This window comes from Pipistrellus hanaki (assembly GCF_964339955.1).
Source record: "Pipistrellus hanaki genome assembly, chromosome: 1".
Lineage (NCBI taxonomy): Eukaryota > Metazoa > Chordata > Mammalia > Chiroptera > Vespertilionidae > Pipistrellus > Pipistrellus hanaki.
Genome location: NC_140503.1, coordinates 187623784 through 187638800, shown reverse-complemented (window position 1 = coordinate 187638800; position 15017 = coordinate 187623784). Strand labels below are relative to the sequence as shown.

General features: G+C 44.9%; 2 protein-coding genes across 19 annotated transcripts in view; one reads left to right on the top strand and one right to left on the bottom strand.

Moving 5' to 3' along the window:
- Positions 1-4664, top strand: part of NSUN7 (NOP2/Sun RNA methyltransferase family member 7) — a 38374-nt gene extending 33710 nt beyond the window's left edge. For 4 of the 5 annotated variants that reach the window (XM_084900818.1, XM_084900817.1, XM_084900816.1 and 1 more), the window contains 3 exons: positions 317-440; positions 874-3212; positions 3247-4664. In XM_084900818.1, the coding sequence (XP_084756944.1) occupies positions 317-440; positions 874-1509 (760 nt within the window). In that variant the 3' untranslated portion in view covers positions 1510-3212; positions 3247-4664. The remainder of the gene's footprint in view (positions 1-316; positions 441-873; positions 3213-3246) is intronic. The other variant, XM_084900819.1, reaches the window with a different exon arrangement.
- A 583-nt stretch (positions 4665-5247) lies between these two features.
- APBB2 (amyloid beta precursor protein binding family B member 2) overlaps positions 5248-15017 on the bottom strand; it is a 323734-nt gene continuing 313964 nt past the window's right edge. For all 14 annotated transcript variants that reach the window (XM_084900686.1, XM_084900684.1, XM_084900691.1 and 11 more), the window contains 3 exons: positions 13580-13695; positions 11477-11656; positions 5248-8075 (listed from right to left, as the gene is read on the bottom strand). In XM_084900686.1, coding sequence (XP_084756812.1) covers positions 7908-8075; positions 11477-11656; positions 13580-13695 — 464 coding nt within the window. In that variant the 3' untranslated portion in view covers positions 5248-7907. The remainder of the gene's footprint in view (positions 8076-11476; positions 11657-13579; positions 13696-15017) is intronic.

Genomic DNA, 15017 nt, shown 5'->3' with positions numbered 1-15017 from the left:
TTTTGATTATGGGACCCTTTTTTGGTATTAACATATTGACTTGGGAAAGTTTTTAATTTGCTAAAAGGTTGGTATTCTTGGCATAGTGTTTTTTAAAGGTGAAGAACTTGGGAAGTAGACTAAATTATGAGTAAACATGAAATATTATGGTTTTAAAATTATAATAGTATTGTACAGTTTCAGTATTTTATCCTAACTTGGGATTTATGTTTAAATGACTGGTAAAACATAATAGAAGAAAATTTGTTGCAGTTTACTCTCTCCTTCCATTGGTAAATTAGCCTTTACTAGGACTGTTTGCTCCTGTCTCCTGCAGGCTTAGCCCTCCTGTCCTTCCACTGTGTACCCGAAAGGAAATACATTCGTCTGCTGATAAATTCTTCAGAATGGAGCCATCTGAAATTACCAATGGTTGTTTTCTTTCTGTTCTAACAAGGGAGGTAAGTCTCTGAGCATTTTGTAACTGTGTGCTTATTTTATAAATAGCTAAAGGGCAGGAATAAGAATTATTACTATGTGGCAAAAAAAAAAGAAAAAAAAAAAAGCAAGCCTGTTTTTGTCTTTATATTTCTCCTGAGTGTTCCTCTTGCCTGCGCTCCATCCCCACTTCTCGATACACTTTGTCAACACCTAGTTCATCTTATTTCACATGTAAGAAATAAGCTCTGTCATTTTTTCCTCCCCCATCATAAATGAGGAAATTTAATTACAGAAGTCATTTGCTGAGGCTTATGGGATATATTAGAGACTAAGGCCTAAAAACCATTTCTTTTAGTAAAATGTACTCTCTTACTTCTTCTGAAACACTGCTAAGTATTTGTAATATACACACTAAATCAACCCCCACATTTAGCACCTGCTTCTTTATTGTAGCGGGACCCGTCGGAGACGGTGTCTGTGAAAGACGTTCTGGCCCGCGCTGCAGCGAAGGGTCTCCTGGAGGGGATTGAGTTGGGTAAATCTTCAAAACGGGAAAAGAAGAAAAAATCAAAAACAGCATTGCCCAAAGCTCCCACTACTGACAGTAAAGGCATTCAAACGAAAATTGCTGAGTTCCTGAACCGAGAAACTAATGCAAATGCTAAGCGGCCACTACAGCCAACTACAACAAAAATATCTCATCTACCAAAAAGTACAATTCCAGAGGCTTCTTCCTTACAGGTCAGAAAACCCACCAAGCCTGCCGCCAGTCCCTTGGTACCTGCATTTATGAAGAACCCATCCCTCCCCAGACCCTACGAACGTCCCTCAAACCTCGTAAGACCTCGCCCAGAAGACAAGATGGTTGTCCTGAAACCCGTAGAGATTGTATTGCCTCCAGTGATGTTCCCATTATCGCCTCCCCCCGGAATCAGACCTCACATACCAACTCAACATTTTTACTATGGTTGGTTTGCTCCCAAAACTACTATTCCCGGCTACCACTCCACACCGATACCCAGAAAAGCGGAAAAACCGAAAGGAAACTTACCTTCTTATCTACGCAGACATCGCCGACCATGGCTTTGACTGTCTTGTATGTGTGGTGGTGTTTTTCTACAGGTTTTTCTTTTTTTTAAGCCTGATATTTCTCTGAATGTTAGATATCCCTACACAAGATACTCATCCTTTCAGTCATTAGTATCTTCTACATGTGATATTACCTTTAAGGGAATTAAGACAAGTGAGACAACATGGTCCTGTAGGTGGTTAAGCAAAGCAAAACTCAAAGAGATTTCGCCATTTCAGTGCTGATCTGTTCTAGAATGGCCACGTGTAGACCCAGCAGCTGTTAGAACTTGTCTCACTTTTACTTTCAGTGGGGACCTAGGACACCACTTTGAAAAGAAAGCTACAACAGTTTTTCCTGGAGGGAAGCACTGCCTTATTCACAGGATTTTTTCCTAACTTAATTTTTGAGGCCATTTATTAGAAAGCGCAGGTGTGGAAAAGACGCTGGCCCCTCACCGACTTTAGATTGCTCTTCAGTGTCTAGTCAGTCATAGTTCAACATTTTTAGTCACGACCAAGGTTCACTTTTTCTTAAATATCAAAACTCCACCAAACGTGAGTTTTGATGGAGGTTGTCTGAGTAGGAAGGACAGGAAGCTCCGAAGTCCCAGGTGTGGGGAGTTCAGATGTCCAGTTAGAGTGAGCACTATTTCTCACTGGAAGAGCTTCCAGGATATTGAGCAGATGGGATATATTCAGCCCTCCCTTCTGTGTATGCCAAATAAGATTGTAAAACAGTGACTATAAGCTAATTTCCATCTAAATAGTAACAATTCTGAGGAAGAGGCAAATTGTTAAATACAAGTGACACCTATTGTTGAAGAAACCCATAACAATTTGATTTTATTCAAAGATCAAATATTGAAATCTATAAGTCATGTCAAATGGCACACAGTAATCAAATTTTGGTTAATCATTTCTGATGCACAATGAAAATATAGCAGTATGTTAATTATATTAAAAATCAATTAATCTTGACTATATGATCAATTGTCTACCAAGAATTGGTATGATTATCATTTCTGGGTCTATCGATTTTTCCCCCTATCATGGCAAAAGAAATTGCTTGACATTAAGTGGAATAAATTACACCTACAAATCCTATTGTTCAAAAAATGTTCATAGACACATTCATAAAGTTTGAATTTAAAGTTCTATTTTCAGAATCCAGTTGTGTTGAACAGTGTTATGTAAATTTCTGAATGTTCAATTTAGGGGGCATGATTTTATAGAATATAACCACTTCCAGATGAATGTTTAGATCTGTTTCAACTCTAATGCTCTATTCTTTATTTTCTCACTTGAAGTGAGGATAAAAAATGGTGAATATCATTTTAGCAGTAAATTATTTTTATTTTAGCTGAAGGTTTACATTTATCAGTGAAATGTATCAATGAAGAAAGGAAACTTTATATATTTGAACCAGATTATATTTTCAATATCAAAAGAATCCCCATGTTAATGACTCTTACAATGTACAAATATTTTAAATGCTCAACTTATTTCATTAATTCCAATAGTTAAAAACTATGTGTTTCTTTGCTCTAAAAGTTATAGTGTTTCACCCTCTTATTCCATCTGGCTTAGAGTGTTCCATGCCTCTGGGAGGCCAGGGCCGCTGAGTTGAACTTTGGTAAAGAGCTGGTATTTTGTCCCAGGAATCTTCTACCTCTTTCCCACCCTCTGCCCTCTGCCCCACGCTGGAAAGCAGCAGGTCTGAGGTTCCTGTGGTCATCCCAAAGCAGCAGGTCTGAGGTGCCTGTGGTAAGTTATGTGAAGAAAACTCATTTTTAGGAAATAGTCAGGATATTTTCCTGATCTCTGTCACAGCATGATTCACGTCGTCACTTTAGGCGCTTGCATTCAGAATTGAGTAACATGCACCTGCCTCTGCATCATTCTTCTCTTTGGAAGTCCTTGGAGATCCTAATTAAACCATTCACTAAGCCTGCAGGTTTCTCTGAGAATCTTCTAAGAAGGGCATGATCAATTATTTAGATACTGTGGTAGAGTCAAAAAGGAAAAGTACCTAGGATTAAAACAATATTTGAGAATTCTAGTGAGGAGAATTAAACATTGACATTTTTCTTTCTTGAGGTTCCTACAGAAAGGTGTTGCAAAAATCTAAAATAATGCTGTATTTAGATATTCCAATAGCAAATTCAGATTTTTATCTGAACTAACCATTACATAATACCTGAAACCAAAATGAAATTTTGTTCCTTGAGAGTAACTGCCTTTGATAAGAGTAAGAGATAAACTATCGGGGGAAAAGCAAGATGAGCATAGAATGGGAACATATTTAAATTCTGTTTCCTTCTTCCACAAGTCTAACACTTAAACTAAGCCAGATTTAACGTATTTGTTTTTCTAGTTACCTTTGACTTGGGATTTAGTGCCTGTACAGCTCTATTCTTCATTCTTTGATGTCAGGTTCTTTCTAGTTCTTACCAGATGGAAATATGCAGTTACTAAACAAAGCTGAATCTGACATTGCTGAAATGATTTTTTAAATATGTATTCTTATTGATTCCAAAAAGGAAGAGGGAGAAACATCAATGATGAGAACCTTTGATGGGCTGCCTCCTGCACACCCCATACTGGGGATCAAGCCCACAACCAAGGGCATATGCCTTGACCAGGAATCAAACCGTGACCTCCTGGTTCATAAGTCAACGCTGAACCTCTGAGCTACACCGGCTGGGCTGAAATGATTTTTAATTTGAGGTAATAATCTGAAAATAAAATGACTAGCGTGGAGAATTTATATTTGTATTTCTGCATATATGTGACTGACATGCCAGATAAATGAGCCAAAAACTTTATGCAGCTAAGTTTATTCTCACAACATATTACATTTAAATGTGTAAAAGTGGTCAACAGTAAGTGGGCAAGAAAGCAAAACCAAATGTTCTTTCAGGATAAATAAGCTGCTTTGGGAGAGTTCTCGATAAAGTGTGAGCAGTACGTTCCCCTGAAGCTGAAATCCACCTCATGTTGCTGGCTGTGTGACAACCTGTAGCTGTGAAGTAGGGTCAGTCTGGCAAACCAGAGAGCAAGTGGTTTCATTGAATTGTGCTAATACCAGGGAAATGTTTTCCAAGTTGTGTGTGAATCCTGAATGTGTTGCAATGCTTACAAAAATGAGTGTGTCAAATGAGGAAAGAAGAAAAGGGCTCCTATGGTAGTAAAGGACCTTCTGTAGAATCATCTTACCAATGTCGATCATAAAGTCATAAAGTGAATTTTTAAAAAAAGTAGCAGTGCCAGCAGGTTATCACCAAGAACTTATTTTAATGGAAATGAGAATAATGTCCCTTCATGCAGTAAGACACAAACAAAAAACAATGGTTCTAATGAGCTCTGGGTGGAAACAAAGGCGTGTGGACATGTGTCTCTTCCGGAGGAGATCACACGTGTTGTGATATAAAAGTGCAGCACTGAGCAGTGCTTTAGTATGCAAAGTAAAAACTCGAGCCCTAGGCATGTTGGCCATTCCCTTTGATGCCACCCACGAGCACATACATGAGGTGGCAAGTCTGTGTCTGTCTAGCTGCTTTTAAAAAATAAAATGAGCTTTGAACATCTTGCCTTTTCATCTACGTATTCCAATAAAATTGTGACTACAAATAATTATAAAACCACCTTTTAGGCAACAAATAGTTCACTGAGATTACGTAGACCTGGATACATTGTAAGATAATATCCAGTAGAGATAATACATTAACACAATAATGCAGTATATTTCAGTAAAAATAGAATAAATAAAAATATTTTAAGCTGTATTTAACAGGTTAATTAAAAAAATGAGAAGACATACAAGGCATAGTGAACATGGCTGCCTGCTTACCGAAGGACATAAAGAATGCATAGATAAACAGAGTGTTGCTACAACATCATGTCAAACACTGGTGTCCCTGCACAGAAAAACACACACACTTTCATATATACTTTTTGGCCATGGCAGAAAGTGTCTGAACATACTATCTAACATAATTAACTTTACAAAATTAACCACATTTAGTATGCAAAGCTACCTTCAAAACAAAGTATCTGCAGTAAAGTTTTCAATATGTAAAGGCTATCATTCATTTTAATGTATCCTATAATTGCATATATAAATCAGTTTGCTACTTAAAGCTAGCTCAGTATGCCTGATCCTGTAAATAAACATATGCCTTAAAAAAAAAAAAAATGAACACAGGGTTCTGGTAGAGATCTCTAATATAAAAGTGGATTCGTGGATGAAGTTTGCAGTTTATCATACTAAAACGTTTCACTGTGGAAATCAAGATGAAAGAGGATCACGATTGAATTTGAAAAGCTTTCAAAGGGCACAGTATGGATTTTCTTAATGCAATAATTTCTGAAAATGGTATTGGTTACTTGAGATAGAAGCATGTAGGCTGGTGAGAAGTAGAATTCATTTCTAGAGGGGCATCTTTTTTTTGTCATAACAGAGGCAGGAGGCCACTTCTCATCCCACGCGCTCTGGTGGCTAAGCTGCGTGGATTAGGACGATCTCCACCACCCATAACGTCATCTCTGGGAAATGGCCTGGGATTCTGTACTCAGCCTGCAGGACAGCCCTGGACTGAGAAGGCAAGGGTTTTATCATTCATACCAGCGAGAGGACGGCCGCCACATCTCCCACTTCTACAGGGAATGCTGCGATCTCCTGGCCACACTGGGTGTGCCCAGAGCCAGCGTGTAAAGACGCCCTGGCTGGTGAGGAGGCAGCATAGCCTACAGATGGGAGCGGAAGCCTGGGTCTGAGTCCGGGTTTTCTCACCAACGTTGGCCAGACCTCAGGCTTGGAGACTGAGCGTTTCGGTACTTCATGTTTTTATTTCTCAAATGTGTTTAGTACCTTCTCTACCTTATAAGGCTCAAGTGTGATAAGGATGTGGAAACCATATGACAAGCACATAACGGGATAATACAGAAAGCAGTTACTTTTATCACTGGGCGTTGTAAAATGTTAATTTTGACATTAAAAAGTAAGACGAATGTTTGGATTGATCTCCTTAGCAAATTAATTTTAAAACAATGTTAACAAGGGTCTAAATCTGTGACTTACAGCTAAGTTTCACACCTATAGAGAGAGGAGGAAAGCGTTAGTTTTGGGAAACTTGTTGAATAGTACATGGTCCTTATGTAGATTTTGATCTGATAGGAAATTTTTAAATCTTGAAAATATAATGGAAAAAAAGATAAATTAAAAAAATATAGCTAGTGGGGTCTAACACATTCAGATAGTAAAGACATAAATCCAAGAAAGGTTCAACTTAATGTACTTTGTTGCTATGGAAAATACATGATGGACAGACAGCTTTCTGGGCAAAAAGCATTAGGGTAAGACAGAGCCAGAGGCGGAACCCTAGCAGACGTTACTTAGGAGGTGGACTAACAAAATAATGTGTGGTAACAATATAAAATATAAATGGCATTTCCTCGATTCCAAATTGCATATTGGCTAATTAGCAAACTAAGGACAAAAGGCTTACGAGGAATACTTCATTTTAATGTTGTTTATGCAGAGAATGGCCATAGGGAACTATAATTCTCTAGCTGCATTGTACAATATAAGGCAGAAGTTTGAACATGTCCCACCCAAAATGCATTATGATTTTGTTATCTCTTTTTTTTTTTTCTTAATCGGTTTGAAAACCACCTGAAAAGAAAGGCTATTTTTGTTCGATTTTAATTTCTGACATTTGGTTTGTTTTCACTTGTGAAGTCTCATCCCCCCGCCCCCCAACACCCCACAGCCAGCTGCAGACACGAGACGGGGTCCACGTGTCGAGCTCGTCCAGGAGAGCGGCCAGTCGGCTTCCATTCTGACGCCAACAGCCAACGTCGACAACGAAAAGGTCCGATTTTACGAATTTAACTAAAAACCATCCTATTTTTACAGCATCTCAGTGGGGTCCGGGACACAGTGTCTTCTCCAGAGGTGAACACAGGACAAAGCTGTAGGACTGCAGCGCTGCTCAGGACAGATGCTGCCACGGAGACCGCAATCCGGGCGTCCCTCACTCCGAGGACTCAGCATCAGTTCGGAGGAGGGAGGGGTGTGGCCACGTTCTTCCCCGTGTGCGTGTGTGTGTGTGTGTGTGTGTGTGTGTGTGTGTGTGTGTGAAGTTAATCATGTTCACGATATGTACAATAAGAAAAAGACCTTCCACGGCTCGCGATGTAACTTACAGCAAAAAAAGTAGTCATGCTTCTTTTCATTATCACGTGATGGTGGCAAGACGAGAGAACATGCTTGTCTAACACTGTTCGGCGAAGGAGACATTTTCTGAAGACAAAGCATCAGCGACTGAACGAAGGCCGGGGACAGTCCGTGTTCTCCGGGGTGGCCGTTGGGTCTGGGGGGGGAGATGGCGGGGCCCTTCGGCATCCTTCAGCAGCTACGGCGTTTCCGTGACGGGGCGCTTCTGTTTCAAAGTGTCAATGAGGGACAAGACCCCGCGCTTCACGTTGGTCGTGACCCGTCTGGTCATCGAGTCCGCGGGCGGCGGCGGCGGCCGGACCTTCTGGGAGGGCGGCCTGGCGACCAAGCACTTCTGGTATCGCAGCTGAAACGAAACAGGGGTGGTGGCCGTTAGTAACGTATCCTCCCTTCTTGTTGGGTGTGGTTTTAGTTAATCACCGATACATCTACTCCCCAGAGTTAACGGCCTAGCTCCTAAACGTGAATCCCAGAGTCCAGTAACTTTTTCTTTAAGTGGAGTGTTTTAAATGTCCTTAAAAGATCCTGAGGCGTGACAAAGATGCTTTGGCTTTGCCATCTTTTTCCTCCATCCAGCTCCTCCCTCTGCTTGTCCTCTATATTGATAAGCTGCAATTCACATATCTCATTGTCGAAGAGCAAGTCTAAGTTTTACAAGTCTAATATAAGCCCAAACCTTATGGTTTACTTAAAGAACCCCTTATCCTGGCACCACAGACAGTTTCTTATCCTTCAGAAAGAAATAAAACAGCACGATCCATCTGCTTTTGTATTATACAAAGATAAGTAATTCTTAAAAATTAAAAGGTTAAAATTTATCCACCCCCCCCCCCCCAATCCAGGCACTTGAAAATAAATCCATGGCTGGGTTTTAAAAACCTACTTAATAAAAAACATGAATAATTCCCTCTGTACAGTGTGAAACAGGCTGATGCCTGTCCCCCACCCCCCTGAGAAGCATAAACTATCTGTAGCAAGACTCTGGGCCACAGTGTGTCACTGCCCACAGGCCTGAAAACCAGCCCCTTCCAACCCAAACGCACCAACAAGGAGTCACTGCGTGTCTCCTCTGTGTAAGGTCCCCGCCAGGTCTGCACCACAATCCAGACTACACACTCTGAGAACTTGGGGTTGTAAACGGGCAGCTGTGGCACATGGTACACTGGACCGGGAGTTCCTAATGCAAATTAGGCAGTTCCAGCGCAAGTCAAAACTGCCCCTATCCCTCTACGCCTTATTCTAAATTTCACCAAAATATTTTCGGCTGGGCTCTACCACACAGCTGCAAAATTTGCATAAAAATTAAGCAGATTCAAGAGAATGTGTTCACGCCACAGCTCATCTCAGATGGTACAGACTCATGCACAGATATTTCAGACGGAGAAGCATACAGATGTGATTCAGGACGCTGGTTTTGGCGTCTAAGGTTTGATTTTATCAACGGGCCTCATACAGGACTGGCGGAACCTCTCCAGCGGCTGCCCTAATGCCATTCAAGTAGCAAGCAATTGAGCAAAAAAACTGCTTCGAAGACAGAAAATGGGCCTGGGAATCAGGAAACAAACTGTAACCAGTGATAAAGCTAATTATTTAATTGCCGTTGGCATTCGAAATGTATAATTAAGGCGGAAAGCTATTCATTTTATGACTAAAACCATCTGTTACGATCATTTTCAATTTCATGACAGACCTAAACAGTCACCCTCCATTTTTGCTCGGCTGAACTCTCCACCTTCTCTGTTCTCCACGTGGTCCCTGCATCCCCTCTCAGCCTCCCACGCCCCGTCAGGAGGTTCATCTCGCCTCTTCCCGCACCCCGGCTCCCCCCGCCTGGCCCTGCTCCTTCAGATGCCTCATCCTGGCTCCACAGACCAGGGCGACTTGGACCCCTGACCAAGGACCGCGGTAAGAAGGAAGCCAGCTCTTCCCTTCCCTTCCCCATCCACCCCTCTCCCTTCAAAGGGGTCTTTTACGATAACAGCCAGTCAGCTCTTTCCTTGTTCCCCAACTCTGTCATCTGCCACCTAGGGCACTTCTTCCCCCTCATGCTTCACCTGGCAACATGCAGACAACCACCGGACTCCCGCAACTTCTCTAAGCCCGCTTACTCTTGTGTTCTTGGCATCTTCTGGTCCGTCTCAAAGTCCCTCTAACCCAGCAGTTTTCACCCAGTGTCCCACTGGGATTTTAAAAACATGCAATACCCGACTATTTAGTCAGGGGCACTAACCTCTTTTCCCGTAAGAGTGTCAAAAAAAAAAAAAAAAAAAAAAAAAAAAAGGACAACAGTCAACACAACAATAGCCATCTGGTGTGAACGAATCAAAATTATACCTATTTCTTTTTTTTTTGTCAGATGGCCAGATTTATATTTTTGGGTGTGCCACAGAATTTTAGTTATTGGGTTGTGTTGCCATGAGATGAAAAAGGTTGAAAATCGCTGCTCCAACCCGATTAGCAGGCTACGCCCCTCCCCAGGCTCTTAATCTACCACCAAGACCTTGCCCCAACCTCCTATCTCTATGACTCCATCGGCTGTACTAGTTCATTTCCCTCAATCCCATAATGCCAGGATGCTTTCTTAGTCCTACCTGAATGTCCCAGAGTCCAGCCCATAAGAGGTGGATTGCACTGGATGAAGCCCAGGTACTTCAAATTCAGAATCTCCTTCGAGCCCCCTCCCCGCCCCACAACCCCTTCAATCATGCGACTCTCCACAACGTCTGCCAGGCCACCTGCTCCTCGTTTCCATGCTCTGCAACCCACATCTGGACCAGTAACCCGGCTTCCCGGTTGACGTCCCCACCCCAGATTCCTCCTCCCAACCGTCTTCCGCGTTGTTTTCTTTTCTTTTGCTCTCGAGTACACTTTAAAAACCTACTGCGGTCAACCCAAGCTTTGCAGAAGATCAGCTTTGGCACAGCATTACGGGCGCTTCACCATTCGGACCCTGCGTCCTTCCACTGGGCTCCCCCGCCCCAGCCTGCTGTTGCTAGGACACACCACGCTCCAGGTTTGGATGCCCACATTCACACAATCCCTGGTTTTCTACTAGAACTTTCTCAGTGCCAGCATCACTGGTGCTCAAAGTATTTTGAATGACAAAGTATTTTTGTTTGTGTGAAATCATACAAGATGCGAAAGAGCATTGGGCTTTGGTACCCAGGGCAGACTCTCGCCAGCTCTGAGCCCAGGGCCCCCTTCTTTCCCCTGAGCCTGTCTTCTCATAAATAAGGCAACTAACAACTGCCTAACAGGGTTGTTGTAAGGACTGAGTTCACAGACATGAAGTAAATAAAATATGTAAGAACAGTGCCCATAAACCAACTCTCTGAAATAAAAATCATTCAATCCACTAAAATTTTTTTTTAAAGTTCCAGTCGGTTCAAAACAGTACCAACTCATGCATGACTAACACTTCCTGATCACACCCTGAAATTCGTAAGGGACTAAGGACTGAGAATCCTCAGACTTGTGGTTTCAAAGATCATCCATTCCAACGTTCCCAGAATCTCGATGGAATTTGGCTGCATCCGGCCCTGCTTCTTGCAGGTGCCCTCGCCCCCAGTTATGGTAAACTGACTGTCACAATTGATTCTGCCCCCAAGAATGAGAGTGTGACACAGGAAAGCGTTACTTTTGAGATTAGACTCCTCTCCTTTTAAACCAGGGACTCTGCTCCGACTTACGGCACAGACAACATGAGCAGGGCGGCGGGCGGACCGTCCCCGCAGCGGGAGCACTCACCATGCAGGCGGCCTGCACCGCCTCGGACACATTCGCGGCGTTGGGCTCGCACCAGAACACGTGGCACTCGAAGCGCTGGTTCCCCGTGTCCATGATGAAGGCAAACGTGTGGATGTCCTTCCCGACGCCCATGAAGGACAGGAACCGCACCCGGCACTCCACTAGGATTTCCTCTTCGTCCTGCAAGACACACCGCTCAGCGGCCGCTCTCGGGGAGCCGGGCGGCCGTCACAAACACGTCCGGACCCCCAACCAGAGATCCAAGCTTAGGGTGGCCACCTGAAAATACGCAGCCAGGCTGAACCCAGGAAGCACGTGCCCCCAGGGGCTGGAAAGGCCATCGCTGCTGGGGGTGTCTCATCCTGGCATTTAATCTCGCTCTGAACTACTCACAACCGAGGCGTGTGTTCCGCTCCCTGTGCACGTGCTCCAAGCCCGGGCGCTCCCTGAGCAGGGGGCGGTGTCCTGCATCTTCTTACATGTTCCCCCCACCGGCCACCCAGGGCCCATCTGCTCTGGTGAACCTACTGGAAACCCCGAGTCCCCCAGAGAGAAGGAACCGCGGGACCTGTCTCCATCCAGGTCACCTTCCCCAGCCACATGGCACGCTGAGTCACATTCTACCCAAAACCATGTACAACAGAAAGTCTCCAAATCGTTCTCTCTCTCTCACACGCTGGTATCCATGGGATGCCGTGAGAAGGAAGGTTCGCATACATCCTGACGAATACCACGCCCTTCCCAGCAGCAACCACATGCACGTTGAAATTAGTGAACACAACCAGCATGGTGACCGGTGGGCCGTTAGCACCGTGACGTACTAAGCATTCACGCAGGTGCTGTGGGATTAACAGGCCACCTGAGCCAGTCTTGAGAAGGAAAACCCCTATTTTGTGAAAACCGCTGTTTGGAATTTTCTGCTGTTCTTCTTAGACGGCCTCTTATTCTAAAAAAAAAAATGTTTGCTTTCTAGTCTGCTTTAGCCTGCTTGAATAATGAGGAAGATAAACTTAGCTGTCTGACCCTGTAGGTCCGAGACGAGAGACGCCCATTCTCTCAATGCCATGCCAGGTGCATTTTTTAATTGGATAGAACGGTGTTGTTTTCAAGGCCAGCAGCGAGAGAACCACTAAGCACACACAGGGCTGGCTCTTTAATAAAAAAGGGAAGTTCTGCTTGTAGCCTTGCTTAGAATTTGAATTCATTTTCTCTGAGTCTACCGCGGTGAACAAAGTGAGTCTCTCCAGACTCTCCTGCATTGTTTGATTGCTCGTGATCTCTGTAACAGTCTGGGAGGCCTGGGAGTTTTCTGGGGAGAAATTACGTTCAAGTGGAAATTCGGGTGGGCAAAGGCGTGGGGCACAGGAGCAGGAGAGGGAGAGACCCGTTTGGAGACCGAAGAGAACCCAGCGCCGCACGCCGGAGAGGCAGGCAGGCTCAGTGAGCATCTTCCTCTCCCTTAGCAGGTGAAGTGGCTGAGGGTGACCTGCTGGAGGACAGAGGAGCCGCCGAGGATGGGCGTCTTTCCACGCCGCTGTCTCACGGAGGCAGAGGCGGGAGAGTCCGGAGCCAGCCTGCCTGTGCTCAGGCCTGACCCTGCCGCTTCCAGCTCTGCGGCCTTGGGCAGCTCCCTAACCTCTGTGCGCTTCCGTTTCTCCCACCACGAGGCTGGGATAACGTGAGTGGAGGCGAATGCCGGCCTCACTCAAGATGACCAGTGGCCCTGCTACCACCAGACCGCAGGATCCCCGACAGTGGGAGCCTCTCCTGGCCCCCAACCCCAGAAACAAGGCCCCTTCGCCACCGGAGCGAGAGGGACCGGCCAGAACACCCAACCACCAGGCACCGCCAGCGAATGAGTTCACTTCACTCTGTGGGCAGATGAGGGAGAAGGAAGCAGGAGCACCGGAATGGAAGCAAAGGTGCGCAGACACCCAGACGCAAAGGGCAAATCTTTTTTTAAATGGAGGCTATTTTAATCATAAGCAAGCACAGCTCCCCAGAGCTCCAGCCCTCCTAGGTACCTAAGTTCCACGGAAGACTGCTGTGTCCAAAACCCCAGGGTCACCCAGACAGGCCAGGTGCATGCGCGATCCTTCTCACCTTCTCACTGATGACCGTCACAGTGGCATCGGCCACGCTCATGTTCACCGACGGCCAGTCCTCCTGGCTGGACGAGGTCATTAGACTTTCTATGGCATTGTTCAGGGTGTCCATTCCTGCGTGGATTGAAGGAATCACTGAAAAGGGCCCTAGAGCTGAAACCGGTTTGGCTCAGTGGATAGAGCATCGGCCTGCAGACTGAAAGGTCACGGGTTCGATTCCGGTCAAGGGCATGTACCTTGGTTGCGGGCATACCCCAATTGGGGGTGTATAAGAGGCAGCTGATCGATGTTTCTCTCTCATCGATGTTTCTAACTCTCTATCCCCCTCTCTTCCTCTCTGTGAAAAATCAATAAAGTATATATTTAAAAAAGAAGGGAAAAAAACGGCCCTATAGCTACGTATCACTCACAAATGTGGGCCCAAATCACCCAGGACCAGCTGCACCCAGGCGGATTGTTTTTTGTAGCCCCAGAAGACATTTCATTTCTCATGTTTGCTTAAAAAAACAAGATGGCAGCCTTTTCCACAGGAAGGGTCAGGAGACATCGGAGATGTAGTGAGCGATGTCCTGTCTGATCGGACCACATGCTCCCCTCTCGCTCTCTCAAGGTTCCCCGGCCCCGGCTGTATAGACAGGACTCAAGCAAATGCCACCTTTTCCTAAGCACGGAGCTTTGGAAAGGGGACCCCACAGGAGCCACCATTTACGTTGTTGCTTCAACAAGGCCACGCCAGGCGGCACCTTTACCGGAGGTGCAGGAGCTGTTCAATGGGCACTTTTCCTGCGAGTTCCCACAGCTGCTTTTTGGAGGGGAACGGAATAACAACTTTACCGCGATATAATTCACATTAACAGACAAGCCGCTCACTCAGAGTGTCTAATTCAGCCCAGGCTGTGCGGCTCAGTGGGTTGGAGCATTGTCCCACACACTGAAAGACGGTGGGTTCAACTCCTGGTCAGGGCACACACCTAGATTGCGGGTTCAATCCCCAGTGGAGGCGCGTACAGGAGGCAACCAGTTGATGTTACTCTCAAACATCGATGTTTCTCTCTCTTCCTTCCCCTCCCTGTAAAGTCAGTAAAACTGCCCTGGCCGGTGTGGCTCAGTAGTGAGAGCATTGGCCTGTGCATCAAAGGGTTGCAGGTTCAATCCCCGCCCTGGGCCCAGTCAGGATGCATGCAGGAGGCAAACAGTCAATCTCTCTCTTACACATAGAAGTTTCTCTCTCTCCTCTCTCCCCAACTCTTTCCACTCACTCTAAAAATCAATGGAAAAATATCCTTGGGTGAGGATTAAAATAATTTTTAATGTATAATTAAAATTTTTTTTTTGTATATTCAGAGTTGTGCAGCCATCACCACAGCCCACTTTAGAAAATTTTCATCAGTCCACAAAGAAACCTGTAGCATAAAGGAGTCACCCTTCATGGCCTC